General features: G+C 40.9%; 1 protein-coding gene across 1 annotated transcript; it reads right to left on the bottom strand.

Annotated features, from left to right (window-relative positions):
- On the bottom strand, positions 1-18,355 carry LOC148873686 (Cysteinyl-tRNA synthetase, class Ia family protein). Its single transcript, XM_088945840.1, has 11 exons — positions 18,161-18,355; positions 18,023-18,076; positions 16,769-16,945; positions 15,450-15,513; positions 14,227-14,388; positions 2,801-2,971; positions 2,435-2,716; positions 2,172-2,297; positions 1,113-1,346; positions 653-760; positions 1-565 (listed from the first exon to the last, which is right to left on the bottom strand). Exons 3-11 carry the CDS (start codon positions 16,930-16,932, stop codon positions 326-328), a joined length of 1,551 nt encoding a protein of 516 aa, XP_088801966.1. The 5' UTR covers positions 16,933-16,945; positions 18,023-18,076; positions 18,161-18,355; the 3' UTR covers positions 1-325.
- Between the last annotated feature and the right edge of the window lie 5,435 nt (positions 18,356-23,790).

Below are 23,790 nucleotides of genomic sequence, written 5' to 3'. Positions count from 1 at the left end.
TGAGCAACTCAAGTATCCTGTTAACTTTATATATTATGGGATAATAAACCAGAGTCTATATTTAGTTTGTTATAAAACCTATCCAATTGGAATGTTAAATACATTTGCAAGGCGGCAGACGAGGACCACCAGGAGAGGAGGGTTTGCCACCGATCTTGACCCAAAACCGAAAAAACTCACTGGGTTCCAGCGCCGCCAATATGACTAACTTGTACAACATCCCAATTAAAAAAAAAAAGTTAAGAATAAATATCAATACCTCTTCCATTTCATGGACCACCAAGCTTTGGCAATAAAGGATGGATTTTGGGTCTCTTTGTCCACACTAAGTTGAAGGGGGTACCTCATGTTGCTCTTGTGCAACAGGGACACGAGGTCTCCATATCGTTTCTTTGCCAACATCCATAAGAGCAATGCCCTTGACAGCCAAGTCCTCCCTGATCTGGTCACTCTTGCTGAAATCTTTGTTTTTCCTTGCTTGAGTTCTTTCCTCTATCAGACGCAATACGTCTTCCTCTGTCAATCCTGCTCTCTTCAAAGCCTTATCCTTCAATTGTTGTAAAACCTGCCAGTTTAGAAGGCATTTGATGTAAGAAAACCCAAGCAAGATGAGGTTCTGACCATACACACAACATGCATATAATCTTGGTACCTCAGAATATGTCGAAGATGGCTGCAATCCCAGAATGGTCAGAACCTTTTTTACTTCTTCCACCAATGAAATAAGGGACTGAACTGCTGATGCTTGTTGTTGCTTTTTCTGGCAAAACATGCCAAGTTGTAAAAGAGACAAGTTGATGTGCATGTAAAGACACATTGATTGCATCACAAATATATGAAGCAATTTAGGCAATACAAGTGTAGCAAAAGAAACAAGCAAATGGATAAATAAAATTCTAAATGGAAATCATCCCCATCAATTTCAATATACAAATACACTCATCTGACATAAAACATAATCTTAATCTGGGGTTTTGAAGCTCATCCACCATGGATAATATTCCTAGGGATCCATATCTGGCAAATGAACTGGGAAATCAAGTGAAGAAAAAGATAGATGGCAAGTTTATTAGTATAAAAGAAATGTCTGAATTTGTCAGAAATGCACATACCTTTAGTGTGTTCATAGAATTGTTTATGAACCTTAAGGCTTCTTGAAGAGCACCATTCAATATCTCTGGAGTGTGCAGGTCATCAGACATTTTAGTCTGAAAATCACTACGCAACTTGCTAATGCAATCTTGTGTAGCAGATGCAATTCGATCTGGCTTGGCATTCGGTTTTCTTTCGTCTTTAAGGCTTCCTTCACGAAATGGAGACAAAGCCTCCTCACAATCATGTAAAGTCTAACAACAGGAAAGCATTCTTTCTCAGTCGGATATATTTGTTATAGGTATGAGTCAACATGTGAAGTGTATGTGGGTGGATAAATCTACACTCGAGGTTAGATAGATAGCATCATGGCAAACTGTTATAAGAGCATGTGGCACATAAGAAGCGGTCAAACATAAGATAACATAAGTAGAGGTCAAACATAGAAAAAAGGAAATTTTCTAGGCCAATGCCCAACTTAATAAGATAACATGAACATCCAATCAGCAGATTTTTTTGACAAGTATCCAATCAACACATTTTCCTTTCCAAACTTGAAATCATCTTTTCTTTCTTTGACCATTTACCCAATGTAGGTCCCAGCTAACTGGGGGTCTTGGAAGGGGTGGACTATTAGCTTGGATTTGGAATTTCCTTTTCTTTGACCAACAGAATGGAGATAGTTTATTAGAGATCTCTAAGGTGGAAACCAACAAAGACTAGACAACATACACTTTAAAATGTGCAGATGTCACCAATACAGACCATCCACCATATAGGGGAGGCTCTGAATAGGGCATTTATATTTTCCCAGTCCATTTTGGCTTTTACTAGGTTATGTTAGCGAATGAAAGCTTTTTACTAACTGATTCCATCGAAAAAGGGCTTGGTTTGGCCACATTGCAGGAGCCCTCTGGCAAACATGCCTTGTTAAACACTTCACACCTGCATATGTTGCACTTGCAACATTTATGGATCATCTAAATCCCCTCTCTAAACAATATATGTACGCATGAAACATCCTAATTCCTAAGGATAATATAAAAAAAAGTCCTTAGAAACTTAGAGATGTTATTTACCTGGTAAATGTAGAAAATGGCATCAGATGCTATCTCAAGCTGCAAGATTGAGTAATTGACAGGAGAACGATAGTGTGTGCTCATCAAGAAAATCCGCAAAGCAAGTGGATGGTATTGTTTAGTAATCTACAAGGAAATTAATTGTTACATCATATGCCCTAGAAGAATATTGCAACACCTGAGACTTAAACAAATAAAAAAGAATATCAAATGATGAAAATATACACTACTATTGATCAAAAAGGAAAATATACACTACTTACCTCACGAATGGTAAAAAAATTACCCAATGACTTGGACATTTTCTCATTATTTTCCGTAACAAAACCATTATGCATCCAATAGCTCACATTGCTCTCTGAGCAGGCAGCACAGCTCTGAGCAATCTCATTTTCATGATGTGGAAAAACCAAGTCCATCCCCCCACCATGAATATCAAAGGAGAAAGTCAGATAATGGGCACTCATGGCACTGCATTCAATATGCCAACCTGGTCTTCCAGGTCCCCAAGGGCTTTCCCAACTTGGCTCATCAGGTTTTGCAGCCTGTAACAGTGAAAAATCTATTTGCAAATTAAACAAAAGGACATAGTATATAACATTTAAGGCATTTTAAGATTGCTATATCACCTTCCACAATGCAAAGTCAGCAGGGTTTCGCTTTCTTGAATCAACAGCAACCCTCTCACCAGCTCGATTATCTTCCAGCTTCCGTCCAGATAACCGACCATAATTAGGAAATTTATCAACTGAGAAATACACATCTCCCTCCAAGGTGTAAGCACAGCCATTATCAATAATCTGCCATAAATGCAACTGTTAGAAACAAGGCTTCACAATAAAAGACACAATGGAAGCTTTCAAATTTCTTGGGAAGGACCAGAACTGAGAGGGCTAGCTCAGTATGGTGTATAAAGAATAGGACTAACCCAGGCTCAAACCAGAGCGAGAACCAGGACCTACAGTAATGGCCCAGACTGGTCCACTTAACCTGTGAACCTTAAGCATATTCTACCATATATCTACATGTGTACCCATCATTGGTTTATGTATTTTAAATTTACATATATCAGTATTTATATTTACATAAAATTGTTACCAAATAAAACCAATAAGGTAGAAATCCCATTAAATAAAATAGAATACAAGATCCCATTCCACTGCCACCAAAATTATACAATTACTTAAAATTAAAATATACAATATAGTTACACATATAGCACTGGGTCTGACCAAGGTTTTGAGGTATCCACCACACTACAAGCTTTGACCATCCCTGACCATTCTAACAGCAGACAAAGACACCTCTCTGAGGGGTGAACTTACCTAGTCTTGGTAGATAATTGACTTTCCAAGAACCTAGTCCCTTTACAGACCTTTCCACTATTGGATCTCAAATCAGCTTTCAAACTAAGATATCTGGATTACCTGTACAGCAGTGATGGATCATATCAGATGCTTCAATTTTAGTGTGAATACCATATCTGACAGTGTGATATCCTTTCGATATCTGGGTAACAGTGCTCCCTGTCTAAACCACTGAAATAACAGTTAGTGGAATTATACCCCAAGTTTGTTACCCTTTTGCTTATCTTTTCAATATGTGATCCCTCAAGCACTCTATGGACAAACTAAGGGAAAGACCATATTCCAAAAATCTCAAAGATATGTGACCAGATAACAATCTATTTACAATGGAAAGACAAAAAAAAGCTACTGGATTTAGCTGCTTCTTGATAAAGCATACAATTAAGGGACTTCATATCCGTTCCATTGGCCAACAGCTTTGCCTTGGTCAAAAACTTGTCTAAGGCAGTAACCCACAGCATAAATGTAATTTCAGAAGGGGCCTTACTGTACCGTATTTGAGCATTAGAGAATTCTGTTACTTCCAGGATGTGTAGCCGTCTAAAAAAGGATCCAACTCTGAAATTTTCAGATGGGTCCTAGAGCCAAATCACCATAATCAGATTTTGGCAGGTGGCCTTCATCATATATGCTCCCATACATAACTTCCCAGTCATTTAGGTTTCTTCTTAGCACCAATACCCAATTTACTCCATAAGGGCTCTGCACGGTAGTCACTTGCTAGAGTTCAATTGCTTTGGGATAAAACAAAGCAGGTCTTACATTGGATGGGATCACTAGTGTTCATCTTCACAAGACCCACAGTGTTGGATTGACTCTCCTAAATGGACAAGTGCCCTGCCCAAGTCAGAGTGTCAGACATGTGTTGAACCCCAACACTCCATGGATTCTTGAAGGACACTTACAGGCAATACACAATACATATTTTTCTCCTTTCTTATTCAATATTAATGAACAGCTAATGTGCACAATGAATGTCTTTTTTTCCAATAAAATGGTATTAAAGAATAAAGATGATCTTTTAGACCTTTTTCTATAGGATTATGATGTTAAGGTTCAACAACATATGGACTATTTTAATAGCTTACACTTTCCTTTAGACTTGTCTGCAAATCCACATTTCTTAGTATCAGTGCGTCAGACTTCCCGACATGTGTCAGATTCTGGTTCCCATGTCCATGTAACACCAATGACCCATTTTTTAGTGGAAAAGAAATACTTTAGGCAGAACAAAGTTTTTTTCCAAGCAACTTGTAGGAGTTCGATGGAAACTAAAAATTTTATCAGGTGAGTTGAAAAAGTAGACATAAATACCCTATGAATCCAATCTGTATTCTTTCTTACCCAAGATGGGTCAGAAAAACATTCCGAAGATCATTAAGAATTATCAGATTTTTTTATCAATAATGATCAGATGTTATACACCATTTCCCCATTCAGATAAGGTACATAAAATGAACTTTCCTATTTTTGTAGACATAAGTTAAATTTGAAAAATTGCATGTACATAAAGCCATGCTTAACTGATGTAGGACAGACAGGGGATCCTACAACTTCCATATTTGCGGTGGGTTTTACAGGGTGAAGAAAGGTGATTTAAGCAAATTATGGACAAAAAATATTACTAGAGAAGCACACAGACAGTTTGCTGATCACTAATGAAAGAGAAAGAGACTAGAAAGAAAGAGAAACTCCTGTTGTTAGAATATACAACAAGGAGTAAGATCACTTAGAAGGAATAAGTAAGAACTAAGAAGAAAGGGAGAAAAAAGAGGAAAAAACATGGTTACAACCAGAATTCACTAACCAAGCTTTTATTCATCAAATCTACTTTCCTTTTTTCAACTACTGTTTTTGTTTTTTTACTTTTTTTTCGAAAGGTCATTGTATTCCCTTAAGGGACAAACCCCAAAAAATATGCTGTACACAACTCCTCAACGTGAGGAGCACCCATGACCAGCATCACAGATATGTACAGATTACATGATTACAAAGGTGTAAACACTTCTTCATCTGAGCTAATGATATGATTCCAGCAGCTTGAAAAGTGTTGGATTTTAAGAGCAGCCAGGTCTCTCTGGAGGCTTGACCATCTGATTATGGTTCCTCTCTGTCCAGATAGACCAACACAGGGCGAAGGGAACCAAATACCAAGGTAATTTCCTCTCTTTCTAAAACTCTTTCTGGGCCAAGCACAGAATAGTGCTATTAAGGACTCCAGGAACCATGCTCCATGTACCTTCACTGTTCACTGCCACAAAACTGACAGACCACTTTTATAGGTAGTCAACAGGTGATTGATAGTTAGGATCTTATCTTTGGTTGCCATCCAAAAAAGAGGATCACCTTGGAGGGGGGGCTCCAATCTTCCAAATCCACTTCCAACTGACATCCAGTGCTGCAGAAGATACCAGAACCTTATAGAGAGATTTCACTCAGAATATATCAACACAGCTCCCACTCCACCACCTCTTATCCCCCGTGTCTGGCCTAGGGGGCCACTGGTTAATCTGGTCCAACAAAGAGATCGGCTCTTCAGTCTCTCAATCAAATAAGTTTGTTCTCAATCCGGGTCACCCAAGTCACCTGGCCTCTTAGGACTTCATAACAGTCCTTAACTGTTTTTTGATCAGCAATCAAAGGCATTTCATTTCATCAAGAGAAAAATGATTACAAATTCATAAAGATTCCTAACAGTCCTTAACTGTTGCTTGCTGGTTTTCTGCTATCTCATATATGATAGGATGGGAGATACATAGTGGTATGGGTTACCCACCCTAAATTAGATAATTGGTTGATGATATCTCTTTGCTTCATAATACCTCTCCACAAACTTGATCCACATGGGCCAATAGTATGGGTTAGCCTCCCATCCCAATCAACTATCCCCATATTTACATTAATCATTTTTCTCTTCCATGCATCTCAAGATCCACTTACCAAGCAAATCTTTGTTCAGTGTATCCAAGGGTCAATGGGTCAAAGAAGAATGCCCCCTTTGCATATCAGCAAGCAAACTTGAGACAAGACCACCAAATGAAACTTCCTCTCTTACTGCACAACCTCCCACAAGAAGTCCTTAATCTTTCCAATTTTTGGATCACAGAAGCTAGAGCTGAGAATAGTGCAAAGTAACAGACTGGCAGGCTTGACAAGGCACTGTGTAAAAGTGCAACCTTTCCTCCTCCGAATAAATATCCTCTCTCCAATCCTGCAAGTTCCCTTTTAAAGCATATTTCCTTCAACCTGTTGCCAGATCCCAATGGCAACCCCAAGAATCTAGCTGGTAGAGAGCCATACCTACAAGCCAAGACAGCCACCAGTTTACCTCTGTTGGGCACCCTTCCCAAACAGATAAGTTCACTCTTTTGGATGTTTATCTTTAGCTCTAATACTGCTTCAAAACAGATCAATAGGCACCTCAAGAATAGTAGGTTCGCTTGCCTAGCTCTCAAGAAGACAACAGAGGGGCTCGAATAAGAATAATAACTCCTAAATGGCTCTGATAACTCATTATTAATTCTGTTAAACGGGAATTACTTTAAATATGAACACCGTAAGTTACCATGCAATCTTGATTTTTACTAAGAATAGTACTTTTTTGATGGATAACTAAGAACCATACATTTCTAGAAGACTTAAAAACCTTTTCCTAAAAACCAACAAATTAAAAATGAATTTAAAATAAAAAAAACTCAGAAATACTAATATTCCTATCACCTAAAAATTCTAAAATTGGTTTAGGAATGGGAAGAAAGCTGCTTTAGTTCTCCATGGATTATTTGCTCGCTTCCATTTTTGCATCATCATCAATCCAACAACAAACTCCTAAATTAGTTACTAAAGAAACTACCCATCATCAACATTAAATCAAAATTTTGTCATCTACTATCACCTTGATAAAAGCATCAACAAGTCAGTCCCATGGTCTAGAGAAGAATGTATAAATTTCTTAACCTACCATGCTCTCACTAATTAAGGGCCAGGCAACTTCAATGACAATGCGCTTCACTCTATCATGAATGTCCAAGCCAAAATACGAAATAATTTTTTTTTGATAAATAAGAGTAGTTTTATTAATTCAAAAAATAGTAGTACATTCAACCTAGGAAGAGGCACGAGGTGTTACCTCCCCCTAGGACTGAGTCATAAATACTAACCAAACACAAGCCTGAAACACAGTTACAAAGTGGCCCAAAACAGATCTCCCCTTGACACTTACAAAGTGGCCCAAAACAGATCTCCCCTTGACACCCCTTGCTTGGCCAAAGAATCAACAGCCATTGCATTTGCTGATCTGCTGACCCACTAAAACCTGACTGACATATTCCTTGTCAGCCATTTAACTTTCTTTAACAGATCCCTGTAGCCCCAAAAGCTGTCTCTGGATTTGCCAACCAGCCCACTACTACCTTGGAATCCCCTTCTACTATCAAATTATTCACTCCAAGTTGACTGGCCATATGTATACCTTGTACCGCTGGTGGGGCAGAATCAGCTTTACCACTCCATCCGGTGGGGATTCCCATTCAGCTTGTGATTTGTTTTTTGTGGAGACTGTAGAAGCCACTGCTGTCCAGTTTCTCCTTAAGTCATCAAATGAGTAATCTGCCAACAAGTGTGAAGATTTTAGCCACGAGACTGTCCTTGTCATTATGCATTCCTTAATTTCAGCAAGACTTCTTTCCTTTTCTTGAAATATTCTAGCATTTTTCTCATCCCATCAAGTCCACAAGGTAGCGGATCTGATACATTTCCACATTAGCTTCCCTCTTTTTGTCAATCTCCCAAAGGCAACCGGAATGAACAGTAGCTTTACTACGGAGGGCACGATATTCCAAATATTGGCAACAAAAGAGCACGATATCAGTAAATGGTTACAGTCCTCACCCTTCACTTTACACAAGAAGCACCAATATGGGGACAAACACAAGTAAGGTATCTTCTTTTGCGAGTTTTCCACCATATTGATCTTACCCAAGTAGGATACACAACAAAACACTGCTATTTTAGGAGGAATTGGCCTTGACCAGACCTCTTTAACAGGGAACACCTGAGAGGTAGAGGGCTTTAAAGAAAGAAGCACAAGTGAAGGAGCCAACCAAGGTTAGAGACCAAACCCTTTTGTCCAGGTTAGGGGGGTCCAAGCACACTGAGTCTAGAAGCAAAAAGAGTTCTGAAACACAAAGAAGTTCTTCATCCCTTAACCCTCTTCGAAACCCAAAATTCCAGTTTAAATCCAAAGGACGAACCGGGGGGAAAGAAACCATGAAATTGGTTTCTTTTTAAAGAGGGAGATGGAATAGAGAGAAGTTAAGCGGTTTTTTAGGGGTTGAGTGCTTACCCAAATATCTTCCCAAAAAAGAACGAAGTTTCCAGAACAAGCACCATACCTTACAAATCTGTGGAACTTTGGGAGAATGCCATAAATAGCCTTCCAAGGTGTTGTGAGCAAAGCCCTTCAGGATACCTCTGCGTTCCAACCTGATTCAGAACAGCCATGGATACTCTTCACTACTTCATGCCACAACCTCTCCCTCTCCAAGGGCCACCACCAAAGCCACTTACCTAAAAGAGCTTCATTCTTACTCACCGCATTCCCTAAGCGTAGACCTCCTTCATTTTTGCTTCTACTCACCACCTCCCACCTAATCAAGTGATCTTTTTTCTCTTCCCCAGGTTCCCAAATATCTTCCCAAAAAAGAACGAAGTTTCCAAAACAAGCACCATACCTTACAAATCTGTGGAACTTTGGGAGAATGCCATAAATAGCCTTCCAAGGTGTTGTGAGCAAAGCCCTTCAGGATACCTCTGCGTTCCAACCTGATTCAGAACAGCCATGGATACTCTTCACTACTTCATGCCACAACCTCTCCCTCTCCAAGGGCCGCCACCAAAGCCACTTACCTAAAAGAGCTTCATTCTTACTCACCGCATTCCCTAAGCGTAGACCTCCTTCATTTTTGCTTCTACTCACCACCTCCCACCTAATCAAGTGATCTTTTTTCTCTTCCCCAGGTTCCCATAAGAAGTCCCTCATCAGTTTTTCCAACCTCTTTCCCTCCCTTTTGAGTTAGGAGCATCTGGTCAACAAGAAATTTGAGTTGGGCCTTTGCACAATTGTGGGGAGCTTTAGGGGGAATTATTACTTTGTGGAGAAATGAAGATTGGAGTGTGAAGAAGAATTAATTGGGAACTTCTTGGTGTCAATAAAATTGAAGAGAAAGGAAGATGGGTGGACTTGGGTGCTAACTAATGTCTATGGTCCCACCTCTTATGGGAAAGGGAAGGTTTCTGGGAAGAACTAGTAGCCATTAGGGGTTTGTGGGATGGACCTTAGTGTTTGGTGGGGATTTCAACGTAATAAGATTCTTGAACGAGTCCAATAACCCCAGTCGTAGGATTACATCTAGCATGAGAAAGTTTAATCTCTTTGTGGAGAATTTTGCATTGCAGGACCTCCCTCTTCAGCAATCAAATTTTACTTGGTCAAACTTCCAAGAAAACCCTACCTGTTGTCGATTAGATAGGTTCCTCTTTACAATAGATTGGGAAGCTGAATGGGGGATTTTAGGTGTTACAGCATTGCCGAGACCTATTTCATATCATTGCCCAATCAGGTTGTCTCAAGAAAGACTAGATGGAGGCCCGTGCCCTTTTAGGTTGGAAAGCATGTGGTTACTTCATCCAGAGTTTCTAGCTAAGGTAGAAGAAAGGTGGGAAGTGGACCAAGTGGAATTCTGATGGAAGGGGTATAGGTTTTACAAGAAACTACAACTCTTGAAAGCTAGACTCAAGATTTGGAACAAAGAGGTTTTTGGTAGATTTGAGCAAAGGAAAGTAGAAATCAATCAGAGAGTGCAGGAGCCAGATGGGCTAAAAGTTGAAAGAAGGCTGGGGGAAGAGGGTAGTGTGGAAAGATGGAATTTGAAACAGGAACTGAAAATGGCTAAAGGAAGGGGACATCAATACAAGGTTTTTTCATTCGTTGGCAAATGGGAGGAGAAGGAAGAATTCTATTTCAAAATTGGAGTGGGATGGGCAATTGCTGATAAGGGAAGATGATATAGCTCAAACTTTGGTTAATCACTTCAAACTAGTGTAAGACAACCCAAGGAGACCTAGCGAGAGCTTAGAGGACTTGGAGTGGAGGGTGGAAGATAGTGCCTTATTGGAATCTTTGGAAAAAAGATTTGAGGCCCAAGAAGTGAGAAATGCAATCTTCTCCATGGGTCGATCTAAAACTCTTGGGCCTGATAGTTTTTCGATGGCCTTCTACCAAGATTGTTGGGAGATAATTAAAGAGGAATTACATCTCTTTAGGGGGTAGGATAACCTTAATCAAGTCAACCTTAGCCAACCTGCCAATTTATTTCTTGTATACCTTTAGAGTACCAATGAAAGTAGCTAACCAATTAGAGAAGATAATGAGGGATTTCTTGTGGGAACCAGGGGATACTAAGAAGGATCACTTAGTGAAGTAGGAGGTAGTTTCTAGGAGTAGGGATGATGGAGGCCTTGGGTTAGGAAATATAAGATTAAGAAACACGGCTTTGCTGAGGAAATGGATTTGGAGACTACCAATGGAACAAGATTGACTTTGGTCTAGAGTGATTGTTAGCATTCATGGATTGGCAGATAACAGGTGGTATGCAAGACTCGACCCTAGGGCTTCTCAGTGTTCTCCTTGGAAAGCTATTCAAGGTATTTTGCCTCTTATGCTTCCTTATTTCAAATATGATGTCTGTGCTGGAAATAAAGTCTTGTTCTGGGAAGATGTTTGGGTTGGTGAAAACTCCCTTGGAGATAGATTTCCTTTTATTTACTCCTTGTCTGAAAACAAAAGAAAAGCGACCTCTTTAGTGTTTGTTGATAACTCATGGGATTTGGGCTTGAGAAGAGGTCTAAGGGATTCTAAAATGGGGATGGTTGATGATTTGATCACCTAGTTTGGGGAATTCTTTCTTGATCAGTCCTGTAGAGATAGCAGAATTTGGAAACCTTCCCCTTTTGGTTTTTTCAATTGCTCTTCTTTCTATAACATTTTGCTTCAAACCTCTAACCTTGTAGGGAACTTTCCTCCAAAGGAGGTGTGGGGTAGCCCTGTACCCCCTAAAATTCAAGCCTTTTGTTGGGAAGTGGTACTCCAAAAAATCAACACCTTGAATTTATTGCAGAAAAAGAGGCCAAATATGTGCCTCTCCCCCCCATGTTTGTTGCCTCTGTTTGGGTTCTGGTGAGACAATTTCACATTTACCAATCTCATGTCCCTTTGTGTTCTTTATTTGGTCTTGGTTCTCTTCTCTTTTTGGTTGCAGGTGGACTCCCTCCTCAAGCGTGGTGAACCTCTTTGATCCAGCTTTTTACAAGCAACCAACAGTTCGTGGAAGGATTCTGTGGAGAGCCACTAGAGCTGTTGTATTGTGGTCAGTGTGGGAGGAAAGAAACAACAGGATCTTCAAAGGCAGTTGTAGATCCAAGGAAGAGGTTGTGGAAGGAATAACTACTAAGGTTATCCATTGGTTGAAATCTTGTGATCTTTTTAAGGATTTCTCAGTGTAAGACATTTATAGAAGTTGGGGTATTGTGGCATCTACTACTACTTCCCAAGCTATGATACAGGAAGTTTGGTCCCTGCCAGCACAACAAGGGGTGAAACTGAACTTTGATGAAAGCTCTATAGGTAATCCAGGCCCATCTGGTATAGGAGGTGTTTTCAAAGATAATGAAGGCAAGATAATGGCTTTGTTTACAGGTCCAATAGGAGTTGGAGATTCCTTAAGAGCGGGAATCTTGGCACTACATCAAGGTATAAAACTGGCCAAACAATTGGGGCCATAGCAGATTGAGATAGAGGGAAACTCCAAGTTGGTAATTGGGTGGATGCAATCAAGGCAGCTGGGAATTTGGCAATATAGACAGCTGATAAGGGAAATTCTTAGCATAACAAGGGAGGTGGGTGTTTGGTTCAAGTGGGTAAGGAGATCAGCAAATGGTTTTGTTGGCACCCTAGCAAAACAAGGGACTGTAAGGGAGAGTCTTTATTGGGCAATGCTGTAATGTTTGATGTTTGTTGGATCAACCTTCTCTAACAAGGATTGAATTCTGTATTTCGGTTTAACTTATCTCTAATGAAAGTTTTTTTTTTTGGAAAAGGTAATGTAAATTTATTCAGCATAGAGAAACAAAAGCAAACTGCAAATCAGACCCTAAAAGGCAATCTGAAAAACAGCCAGGATTACAACCTCTACCAGGAGCAAGACTGAAAACAAAACGGGCATGCTAAGATCTCTGAGTTCCCCAGAAATGGAAATCCAAGAGATCAACTTGCCCACAGCTCTCTGAATTACATCATCAAGACCCTTAGACCTATTACAGAAGATTCTACTATTCCTTTCAGCCCAAATGGACCACAGGACAGCATCTGGGATTGTCTTCCACATTAGCTTCCCTCTCTTGCTTAGACCCTTCAACTTCCAGCAACAAAGGTGATCCTTTACTGATTTCAGCAAGGCCCACTTAGCACCCAAAGCTTTAACAAAATGCATCCAAATCTGAGAGGAGAACGAACAATGAAGACATAAATGCTCTGTAGTTTCTGCAGCAGTTCCACATAGAACACAATTTGAATCCAGAATTGGAATACCTCTTCTCAACAAATTAGACCTGGAGAGACATTTGTCAAGGGCCATCGTCCAAACCAGAAAGTTGGATTTTGAAGGACTCAAAGGATTCCAGATCTGCCCAGCTGGGAACTCAGAAAGCCCCGCGCTACATAATTTATCAGCCATGGACGTCACAGAAAAAGCCCCATCTGGCTTCCATTTCCAAAACCACCTATCCTCCCCAAGCACATCAATCTTCTGATTAAGCAGAAGTGACATCAGCTCCAAGAATTCTTCCAGCTCCCAATCAAATAAATTTCTCCTTAAAAGAGGAGACCAAGTAACTGAATTCTCAATCAAAGATAAGTAACCAGCCACAGTAGCCTCCTGATTAACTACACATCTAAAAAGTTGAGGGAAGGAACCTGCAAGGGGGCTTTCCAAATACCAATTATCTTTCCAGAATTTAGTTCTATCACCTTTACCCACAATCACAGAAATCCCTTCCCCGAAAATAGGAAAGTTCCTCATAATACCTTTCCACAGAGAATTGCCCCAATTAGGAGGGGGATCTCTAGTTATCCAGTTTCCCCAATCAACCCCATATTTTTCAGCAATGAGAGATCTCCACCAAGCATTTCTCTCAGCCGAGAATCTCCAAATCCATTAGCACAAAAGAGCGGTATTGAAATTCTTCAATTTCCTTATTCCTAGCTCACCTTCAGCTTTAGGGAGACAGACTTGGTCCCAATTAACTAGATGAACCTTATCATCCTCCTCCCAGCCCCTCCAAAGGAAATTTCAAAAAAAAAAAAAAACTTTGAAGCCTACCACTAAATAAGATGATTTCATTACGTGGTATTTTCCTTAACCATAACTCGAAAATGGTGTAAAACAAGAGACCAAAACAACTTGATATTGAAATTTTTGTAAAAGACATCATATGCAATAACAAGCTCATAGTTACCATCCTCAATAGCTCTGTGTGCTTCTATACATGTATAGATAGATACAGTGATGGTGTATTTTCATCTGTAGCTGCTTAATAAATATTCAAATAAAAACTAAAGAGTAAAGAAGCACCTTAGAAACCAAATCTCTGATCTGATCCATATGATCAGAAACACGAGGCTGATGAGTAGGACGTTCACACTGAAGATCATTCATATCAACAAGAAACTCATCACAAAACCGACTACTTAAATGTAATGGATCTTCGCCAAGTTCATTTGCTCTGCGGATTATCTGTTTAAGGTCAAAACATTGTTACTCGTCATAGAGAACAAGCATCAAAAAAATTACATGTCCAAGGCAACAATCAATAGTTGAAATATTAAGCATACTTTAGTAAAAGTTTTAGCAAGGATGAAGAAAGAACAAAGACTAACGAGCCACTATCTCTTGATTGTTTACAAAAATACAGACCTTTTTTAACTCTGTAATTTTTCTTGATTAATGAAAAGAGTAGTATATGTACAAGCAATCACGAGTAGGAAATCTTTTGTTGTTAGACTAGCAGCCGCTACCTAATTCCCATCAACAAAAAACCAATCATCATTCCAGGTTTACCCCCCCAGAACATTTGTTCTCTGTTCACCCCTTCCTTGACCAATGCATCAGCCAAGCTGTTTAGCTGATCTGTAAACCCACTTAAAACTAGTCCCAACCTCTCTTATCATCTGTTTGGCACTTTGGTTACCCTCATAATGTATCTATTATGCCACAAAACTTGGCTATAGTAGACCTGTTCATGGGCCAGGCTCGGGCTTGGCTTTTGCCAAAATTTGAATGGACCTGCCTGAAGCCTGAGCCTGACGTAGTGTAAAGTCAGGCCTGAAGCCTGGCCCGTGAACAGCTCTTTTGCTTGTAATCTTTAGTCAATCCACCACTATCCTGGAGTCTCCTTCCTCCATTATATTTTTGAAAACAAGCTAGCTGCTCAGTCTTAGGCCTTGTAGGACAGATAATAATTCAGCCCTCCAAGTTCCTATTGGTCCAGAGAAGATGGCTATTATTGCTCCATAGTTGTTCCTAAATACTCCTATACCAAACAAACACACATTATTTACTAAAAGAAGTTAATAACAAAGAATGAATGTTTCAAGAAGACTGAAAATCAAGAAAATCCTTCCATTCCTAAAACATCTGGAAATCAATTATTGTGTTTTCAAGCATCTACTAAACTGTATATGTGTGTATGTGTTATCAAACACACATATATATTTGTATGCATTGTGTTTACCTAAGTAGGATCATTTAATATACTAAGAAAGCTAACACCTAACAGTCTACATCAACATACAAACCTTGTCATCAACATCGGTGAAGTTGCGTACATAGGTCACTTCATATCCCAAGTGTCGTAGGTATCTATATCAAGAAAGAAAAACCTGATTAAGATCCACAAATTAGAGTCTCTTATACTTAGGATTCACTCAACGATCTTTTTATTTTTCTTGGGAGATGATAGAGCTAACAGTTCTTTTTGTTTAATTTTTTTGATAGATAAGCCAGCAATTATTTTCAGTTGATATAATGAATTTTCAAAACACTAGTCAAGAGGCACTATGCCTTACTCAATAGATAGTATAAAATGATTGTTTAATGAAGTGAGTTAACAACATTACTAGCGAAATAACGTACATCTTATTCCACCAGATGGTAAAACACTCCCCTTTTAAATTATTAAGATTTAATAATCTTATAACCAGTTAGATAGACAACAAGCAACAGCTTCAATGAAAGAACTTAATATGGACATTCCTAATAAAAAATGCCTATGAAAAACATAAAGAGCTTGTAAATACTATATAAAAACTGGACATAATTATTCAGTAGGATGGAAAGTATAAGAATCTAAAAGCATAGCTTTCAACAAAGCTGCCATAGCACAGCTATAGTATCATAGAGGATCACTCTTAATCAACTAATTGTATTGACATTCAGTGATAATTATTTTCTTTTCTAACAAAATATTTTTTCCACAGTGCATTGTAGTCAATATTTCAACACAGTCTGTCCTTTCTTCTGCTTCCTTGATGAAGCAAAATGTGACAGGTATTAAAAGGGCAAGTAGCAAAAAAAAATAGGCTACTAGATATAACTTGGTTAATTAACAGCATAATCACCATGAGATTGTGCCTAGAGTTCTTCACATTTATGGCATTAACAAAAGTTGCATCACCTTTTTTGTGCTTATAGATGTCTCTACAAGATTTTATTGAGTAAACATTAGAGAGGGGGCTGGGGGCAAAATGCAATTCCACTTGAAAAAGCAAAACCAGCAGACACCAAGGAGGGTTCTCTTAAATCTTAATAATAGTTCCATAAGTGTGAGTCCTACAAGAAGAAACTTATTATCTTTCTAACATGCCAACTATTCATCATTTAAATCTCAACTCTATAGGTAATAACAGCCAACAAGAACAAACGAAAAAAATTCCCTAATCATCATAGAAAAAAAACTTGTGCAAAAGTAGCATTTCTCTTTCCCTCTTTTTCCTACAGAAAACTGCATAGTCTACAAATTATTGCAAATCAAAAGACAATTGGCAACTATAGAACCCACAAGGCTAAACCAGGAAGATAAATAAAAAAGCGAGTAAAAGGATGAACATAATTTCACCTATAGAGAACATCGAAAGCAACGTAAGCCCGGGCATGGCCAATGTGGCTGAAATCATAAGAGGTAACACCACAAACATACATGCCCACCTTTCCAGGCTCTTTGGGCTTGAAGACTTCTTTTTGCTTGGTCATTGTGTTGTAGATTTGAAACTCGTTGTCCATTGCAACCTAATTTCTGCAACAAAAGAAAGGGAAATTTTGAGAAACAAACCAATAGAACTTCCAAGAGGAAATGGGCACAAAGTGAAAAGTTTCAAGAAACCGAACTCTACATGCATTAATCAAAAGCTAGTTTTAGAGGGAGATGGAGGTTATAGGTCTTAGTTTTTTACAACACAGAATACTCTGCCACGGGCATGATACAGAAATTAAGGCCCTCTTTGGCATTACACCAGAAAATTCTGATCTTCAGAATCCTTTCAAAAAAGAATGGGTTCTAGAAATTCTCATCCAGAGAATTTTGCAGGTCACATTCATCTGTTTCCTATTTCTTAGAATCAGAATAACATTTGGCATGCACCCTGTTTCCTCATATTAATTATCCAAATGATAAATATATATAACCTCATAAATATAAGTCTACTTCAAAATATTGCACCAAATGTCTATAACCTATGTTACAGATTTAAATTACACAACCAGGGAGGACAAACCAGTGATAAGATACTCTTTTTGGAATATAATAACAAAAAAGTAACAGAGTCACCACATGTGCCTCCTCAAAGTTCTAATCTTTTGAAGACCCATAATTTTCAGTGGACAAGGCAATATTTGGGTTGATGCCTCATCAATACAACCAAGTTTTTTTTAACTTAAGCCATGCCTATATTACAGGTTTTAACTAAAAAGTAGAGAATCAAGCCGAATAGATTGGCAACATGATACGTTTTGTGGATGTAAATATCAGAAAAATGACGGAATCTTATATATGACTTCAGAAAAACTGCTGTTACATCAAATTTGATAACACCGTTGGGTGTTAACAAACTATACGAAGCAAAGTTCTTTTTAAATAGACAGATGTGCTAGCTACAATCGGATCCTTACTACACTTTCAAAATATTAAGGCAGCTTACAAAGGAACAGGACACATATCAAGTTAGTCCAAAAACAACATCACATCTAGGGTTTAATTCTCAACCCGCAACGGCCGATCATTCGATCAAAAAATCTGAGGCTTTCCCAAATCCCTCAACCTCTAAACTCGAGCTATAGATGGAAGTTCAGAAAGAATGGGTAATTCAAAGTATACCTGTGGATCGTTGCTTCTGCGACCTTGGAAGCGGCAGAACGAAGAAGAACAGATCTGAATCATGAGAAGAGAGTGAGGAAAGCCCAAAAATAAACTCGGTTTGTAGGATAAAATGAAGAAGAAATAAACTAGGATTACCTGGAACTTGCGCCTGTGAGAAGAGAGTCTGAGAGTGAGCAGAGGGAGAGAGCCGTTGTAGAAGGAGAGCCCAAAAACGGAAACGGTCGATCTAGGGCATTTTCTCAACCAGTCAACCTCCAAGGTGTTTAAACCGCGAAATAACGTAATTGCCCACGTTCGCACGAAGAACATAACACACGCGTTGCATAAAATCTAATATCCAATTTGATGACAAAAAAAAATGTATCAGAAATGATATTACTATTTTTTCAGAAAAAAAAAAGCATGGTAATTACACATTCGAATAATTACTTTTCAACATTTTCAATAATTAAATTTCAAACCTTCGAAATTACTGAAAATATCAATTAATGTTTGTAAATTGATATTTTAATAAATATCAATAACTAATTACTAAAAACCTTAAAATAAATTGATATTACTGAAAATATTAAAAGTAATTCATATTACTGAAAACTTTTAATAAATATATAAACTGAAATTTTTAAATTATTACCTTTCAGTAAATATATTGAAAAGCATACAATAATTCAGCAATTTATCAATACTAATTAAATAATTTTAATTATTTTTTAGTAATTATTGACTAGAATAATTAATTTTTGACGTTTTTAAATAATTAAGTTTTAGAAAAACAAAATTACCAAAAATATCAATGATTATTTGTAAATTGATATTTTGAAAAATATCAATAACTAATTACTAAAAATATTAAAATAAATTGAAAGGCTTTGGAGCCCAACGCCCGTTAAATCGGGACTTTGTTACTCTTAAAACCCATAGGTACACGGTGACCATGAGTTTAGCTTCTCATGAGCTATTCGAGTTTGGCTCATGAAAAGATCGGCTCAACTCAATTTAAACCAAGCTTCGAGTCAAGCTCGAGCCCAGTGAAGCTTGGCTCATGAGGCTCGCGAGCCTATTACAATGAATAAATATTTTTTTATTATATACATACATACATATACGTGTATATAAACACATATAAATATATAAATAGATATAATAAACAATTTTTATTATATATGATAATAATTTATATATAATATTTTTATTTTTTTATGAATAATATTTGGATTCAGCCGAGTTCACATGGTTGACTCAGGGGGCATTCTACGATGTGAATTGTTTTTCTTATTGTCGGTTCCAAAAGAAAGATCAAAATGCCATTTTGGGCCACGTACCAATGTTTTGTGATGTAAAATTTTTTGGCTAAGTACCTCGTCATTTGACCTGGTGGTGGCGTGCCTTAGTGATGAGCTACTTGGTGGTGAACTGCCAACTGGCGAACTGCTTGGTGGAGAATTGCCTAGGGGCGAACTGCTTGGTGGAGAACTGCCTAGGGGCGAACTACCCGATGGCTAACTGTCTAGTGGCGAACTGCCTGGTGGTGAGCTCCCTGGTGGCGAACTGCTTGGTGATGAGCTCCCTGGTGGCGAACTGCTTGGTGATGAGCTCCCTGGTGGCGAATTGCCTGGTGGTGAATTTCCTGGGGGTGAGCTCCCTGGTGGTGAACTGCCTAGTGGCGAACTGCTTGGTGGCGAGCTCCCTGGTGGCGAATTGCCTGGTGGCGAGCTGCTTGGTGGCGAACTGCCTGGCGGAGAGCTACCTCGTAGCGAACTCCCTACTAGGCGGCCGATGACTTAGAGAATGGTGGAGCTCCCTGGTGCAGCGCAATCCGACTACCCTCAGCATGAGGTGGTCTTCTTTCCTTTGTAAGCAGTGGGAGCTGAGGGACCTGCAAGAACTCCATCTTTTCCTCCTCTTTGTAGGTGGCGAGGGCTGAGGGACCTATAAGGGCTCCATCTTTTCCTCCTCTTTGTAGGCGGTGGGAGCCGAGGGACCTGCGAGAACTGAATCAGAGGTCCCGGGGGTATTTTCTCGGTGGGGGCTCTCCGACGCTTAAGTTAGCACTCTGATTGTAGAGAGCTTTGAAGATAATATTGGAGAAACGAGAGAGCTAGAGAGCAAGGATTACTTCCCTTTTTTTTTCTCTCCCTCCCCTTTGGGGGGTGAGGTCTTTATATATCGGAGTCTTCGCGGGTTAGGTGGGTGAACCGGGGTATGGTGGTGAACTCCTCGAGGTCGTCAGGCTGGCGCTTGTGTCAGGCGGCCGAATCGGCGCCTGGGCTAGGTTGTCAGGGCGGCGCTTGCGTCAGTCGGCAGGTCGGTGTCTGGGCCAGGTTGTCAGGTCGGCGCCTGTGTCAGCCAGTGGGTCAGTGTCTAGGCCAGGTCATCAGGTCGGCGCCTATGTCAATCAGCGGGTCAGTGTCTACGCCAGGTCGTCAGGCAGGAGATCTTCATGCGATACGCCAAACTACTCATGTACTGAACTTCTCTACAAGTGGCGAGCTACCTGGGGGCGAACTCCCTGTGGCGAGCTCTACCGAACAGTTTGTGGCGAGCTCTGTCGAGCTGCCTGGCTCTTTGGCGAGCTACCGAGCTCGTGGGGTATGTATGCCGCCGAGTTTATCGGTGAGCATTTTATGGGCGGCTTGGCCGGATCATGTGCTAGGCTGGTCCAGGTCACGCAAGCCGCACGCTAGGTCGCACCAGGTTGCGCAGGCCGCGTGCCAGGCTGTGCGCAGGTTGCGCAGGCCGCGCAGGCCGCGTGCCAGGCTGCACGTCAGGCCGCGCGTAGGTCGCGCCAGGCCGACTAGACTGGTGCCCGAGTGGGTTACCAACTTCATAAGTTTGTTGGTTGGGTGTTTGCCTAGTTGTCACGAGGTGCCACGTGTCACAATTCCATTGGAGGGCCAAATCTGCCCTCATCAATAGCCCCCCACTCCTGAGCTGATAGTAACTCAGCGAAGGGAGTAGATTTCTTTTGGCCCGTAAGTCGACGAGCTAGTAAGTGTTGATCCAATTACTAGTGTGGCCCGTAGGCTTTGGGAGTGACTCGTAGTCTACTCTTCTTTGACTTTTGCCCGTGCCAGAGAGGCGACCGGGTCTTAAGTAGTAATGTGGCCCATAGCCTTTGGGAGTGACTTGTGGTCTACTCTTTTCTGACATTGCCCATGTCGGAGAGGCGATCGGGTCTTAAGTAGTAATGTGACCCGTAGGTTTTGGGAGTGACTTGTGGTCGACTCTTTTCTGACTTTGCCCGTGCCGGGGAGGCGACCGGGTCTTAAGTAGTAGTGTGGCCCGTAGGCTTTGGGAGTGATTTGTGGTTTACTCTTTTTTGACTTTGCCCATGCCAGAGAGGCGACCGGGTCTTAAGTAGTAATGTGGCCCGTAGGCTTGGCCTGTGAGGTGTCGAGCTATGATGGTGCTGCATCAGCTTCGTAATGCTGGTCACCCACTCCTACAAGAAGCTACTAGGAGCTCGACCTTCGGGGCAACACTACTAACTTTAGGTTGCCAGCTCACATGGGAGCCTTGGAAGGCTCGACCGATAAGGGCGCCTATGTAGTCAGTTGGCCGCCAACTCCCACGGAAGCCACGAAGAGCTCATCTTTATAGGGGGGACCTTGCGGAGAGGACTGATGTGGCATTATCTGAATTGAAAGTAAGGTTGGTAGAGCTACTTAGTCCGTTAGCTCCCTGCATAGTCTTTGAGTTCATAAAAAATGTAAACTATAAAGCGATAGCTTCAATTTCTAAAAAGTGAGGACTTAGCTTTGGTAAGATGAGAACTTAGCTTTTGTAGGATGAGAACTTAGCTTTTTGTAACGTGTTCCCACAGACGGCACCAATTGATGTAACCGTTTTCGACCACGTACCAATGTTTTGTGATGTAAAATTTTTTGGCTAAGTACCTCGTCATTTGACCCAATGGAGAACTGCCTAAGGGCGAACTGCCTAGTGGCGGACTACCCGGTGGCTAACTGTTTGGTGGCGAACTGCCAAGTGGCGAGCTCCCTGGTGGCGAACTGCTTGGTGACGAGCTCCCTGGTGGCGAACTGCCTGGTGGCGAACTGCTTGGGGGCGAGCTTCCCGGTGGCGAACTGCCTGGTGGCAAACTGCTTGGTGGCGAGCTCCCTGGTGGCGAACTCCCTGGTGGCGAACTCCCTGGCGGAGAGCTACCTGGTAGCGAACTCCCTACTAGGCGACCGGTGACTTAGAAATGGTGGAGCTCCCTAGTGCGGCGCAATCCGACTGCCCTCAGCATGAGGTGGTCTTCTTTCCTTTGTAGGCAATGGGAGCTGAGGGACTTGCGAGAACTCCATCTTTTCCTCCTCTTTGTAGGTGGCGGGGGCTGAGGGACCTGCGAGAACTCCATCTTTTCCTCCTCTTTGTAGGCGGCGGGAGCTGAGGGACCTGCAAGAACTGAATCAGAGGTCCCGGGGGTATTTTTCCGGTGGGGGCTCTCCGACGCTTAAGTTAGCACTCTGATTGTAGAGAGCTTTGAAGATAATATTGGAGAAACGAGAGAGCTAGAGAGCAGTGATTACTTCCCTTTTTTTTCTCTCCCTCCCCTTTGGGGGGTGAGGTCTTTATATACCGGAGTCTTCGCGGTTTAGGTGGGTGAACCGGGGTACGGTGGTGAACTCCTCGAGGTCGTTAGGCTGGCGCTTGTGTCAGGCGGCCAGGTCGGCGCTTGGGCTGGGTTGTCAGGGCGGCGCTTGCGTCAGTCAGCAGGTCGGTGTCTGGGCCAGGTTGTCAGATCGGCACCTGTGTCAGCTGGCGGGTCAGTGTCTAGGCCAGGTCATCAGGTCGGCGCCTGTGTCAGTCGGCGGGTCAGTGTCTAGGCTTGGTCGTCAGGCAAGAGATCTTCCTGCGATACGCCAAGCTACTCCTGTACCGAACTTCTCTACAAGTGGCGAGCTGCCTGGGGGCGAACTCCCTAGGGGCGAACTCCCTGTGGCGAGCTCTACCGAACTGTTTGTGGCGAGCTTTGCTGAGCTGCCTGGCTCTTTGGTGAGCTCCCTGGTGAGCTACCGAGCTCGTGGGGTATGTATGCAGCCGAGTTTATCGGTGGGTGTTTTATGGGCGACTTGGCCGGATCATGTGCTAGGTTGGTCCAGGTCGGCCAGGTCGCGCAGGCCGCGCGCAGGTCGTGGGTGCCGCGCGCAGGTCGCGCTAGGCCGGCCAGACTGGTGCCTGGGTGGGTAACCAACTTCGTAAGTTTGTTGGCTGGGTGTTTGCCTAGTTTCCACGAGGTGCCATGTGTCACAATTCCATTGGAGGGCCAAATCTGCCCTCATCAGATATTATTTAAAAATAGGTTGTTTCTTAAAATGAAAACACAAGAAACATGTTTTTGGTTGTATACATGTTTTTTTGTTTTTAAAACTCAAACCTTAAACATTTTCTATAATAAAAAAAATGTTTTTATTTTAAAAACCAATATTTTATTTGTTCCAAAAACATGTATTATTTTTCAAAACAAAACCAACTTATTTTTTACTTTGAAAACAAAAGTGAGTTCAAGAACATAATAAAAATAAAAATATTCATATTTTAGAGCGCCCCTCAAAATGAAAACAAAAACATTCATATTCAAAAGGGGAGATTTATTAAGAGAAGATTCAAAAGGAAAACGTGGATAGTTCGATCCAATCAATTTTCGATGACATCAAGCCCAAAAGATGGCCGGAATGAAGGTAAGGTTTTGATTACTGACTGCTTTGATAGTTGGTTTAGGAAAGGTAAAAAGGACAAGAAGGTCAATCTTAGGCCCCAAC

The sequence above is a fragment of the Nelumbo lutea genome, chromosome 1 (genome assembly GCF_056320005.1).
Source record: "Nelumbo lutea isolate HS-2025 chromosome 1, American lotus-T2T, whole genome shotgun sequence".
NCBI classification, from domain to species: domain Eukaryota; kingdom Viridiplantae; phylum Streptophyta; class Magnoliopsida; order Proteales; family Nelumbonaceae; genus Nelumbo; species Nelumbo lutea.
Note: the sequence above shows the minus strand (reverse complement) of the source record. Positions and strands in the feature narration are given on the sequence as shown.

Excerpts from the sequence above, each read along its gene's own strand:
- LOC148873686 (XM_088945840.1), bottom strand. The coding sequence starts at position 16,932 with ATGGACAACGAGTTTCAAATCTACAACACAATGACCAAGCAAAAAGAA. Across the intron at positions 2,298-2,434 it reads ATTTTTTTACCATTCGTGAG|ATTACTAAACAATACCATCC; the intron begins GTAAGTAGTGTA and ends ATTTCCTTGTAG. Across the intron at positions 1,347-2,171 it reads CCATTTTCTACATTTACCAG|ACTTTACATGATTGTGAGGA; the intron begins GTAAATAACATC and ends TCCTGTTGTTAG.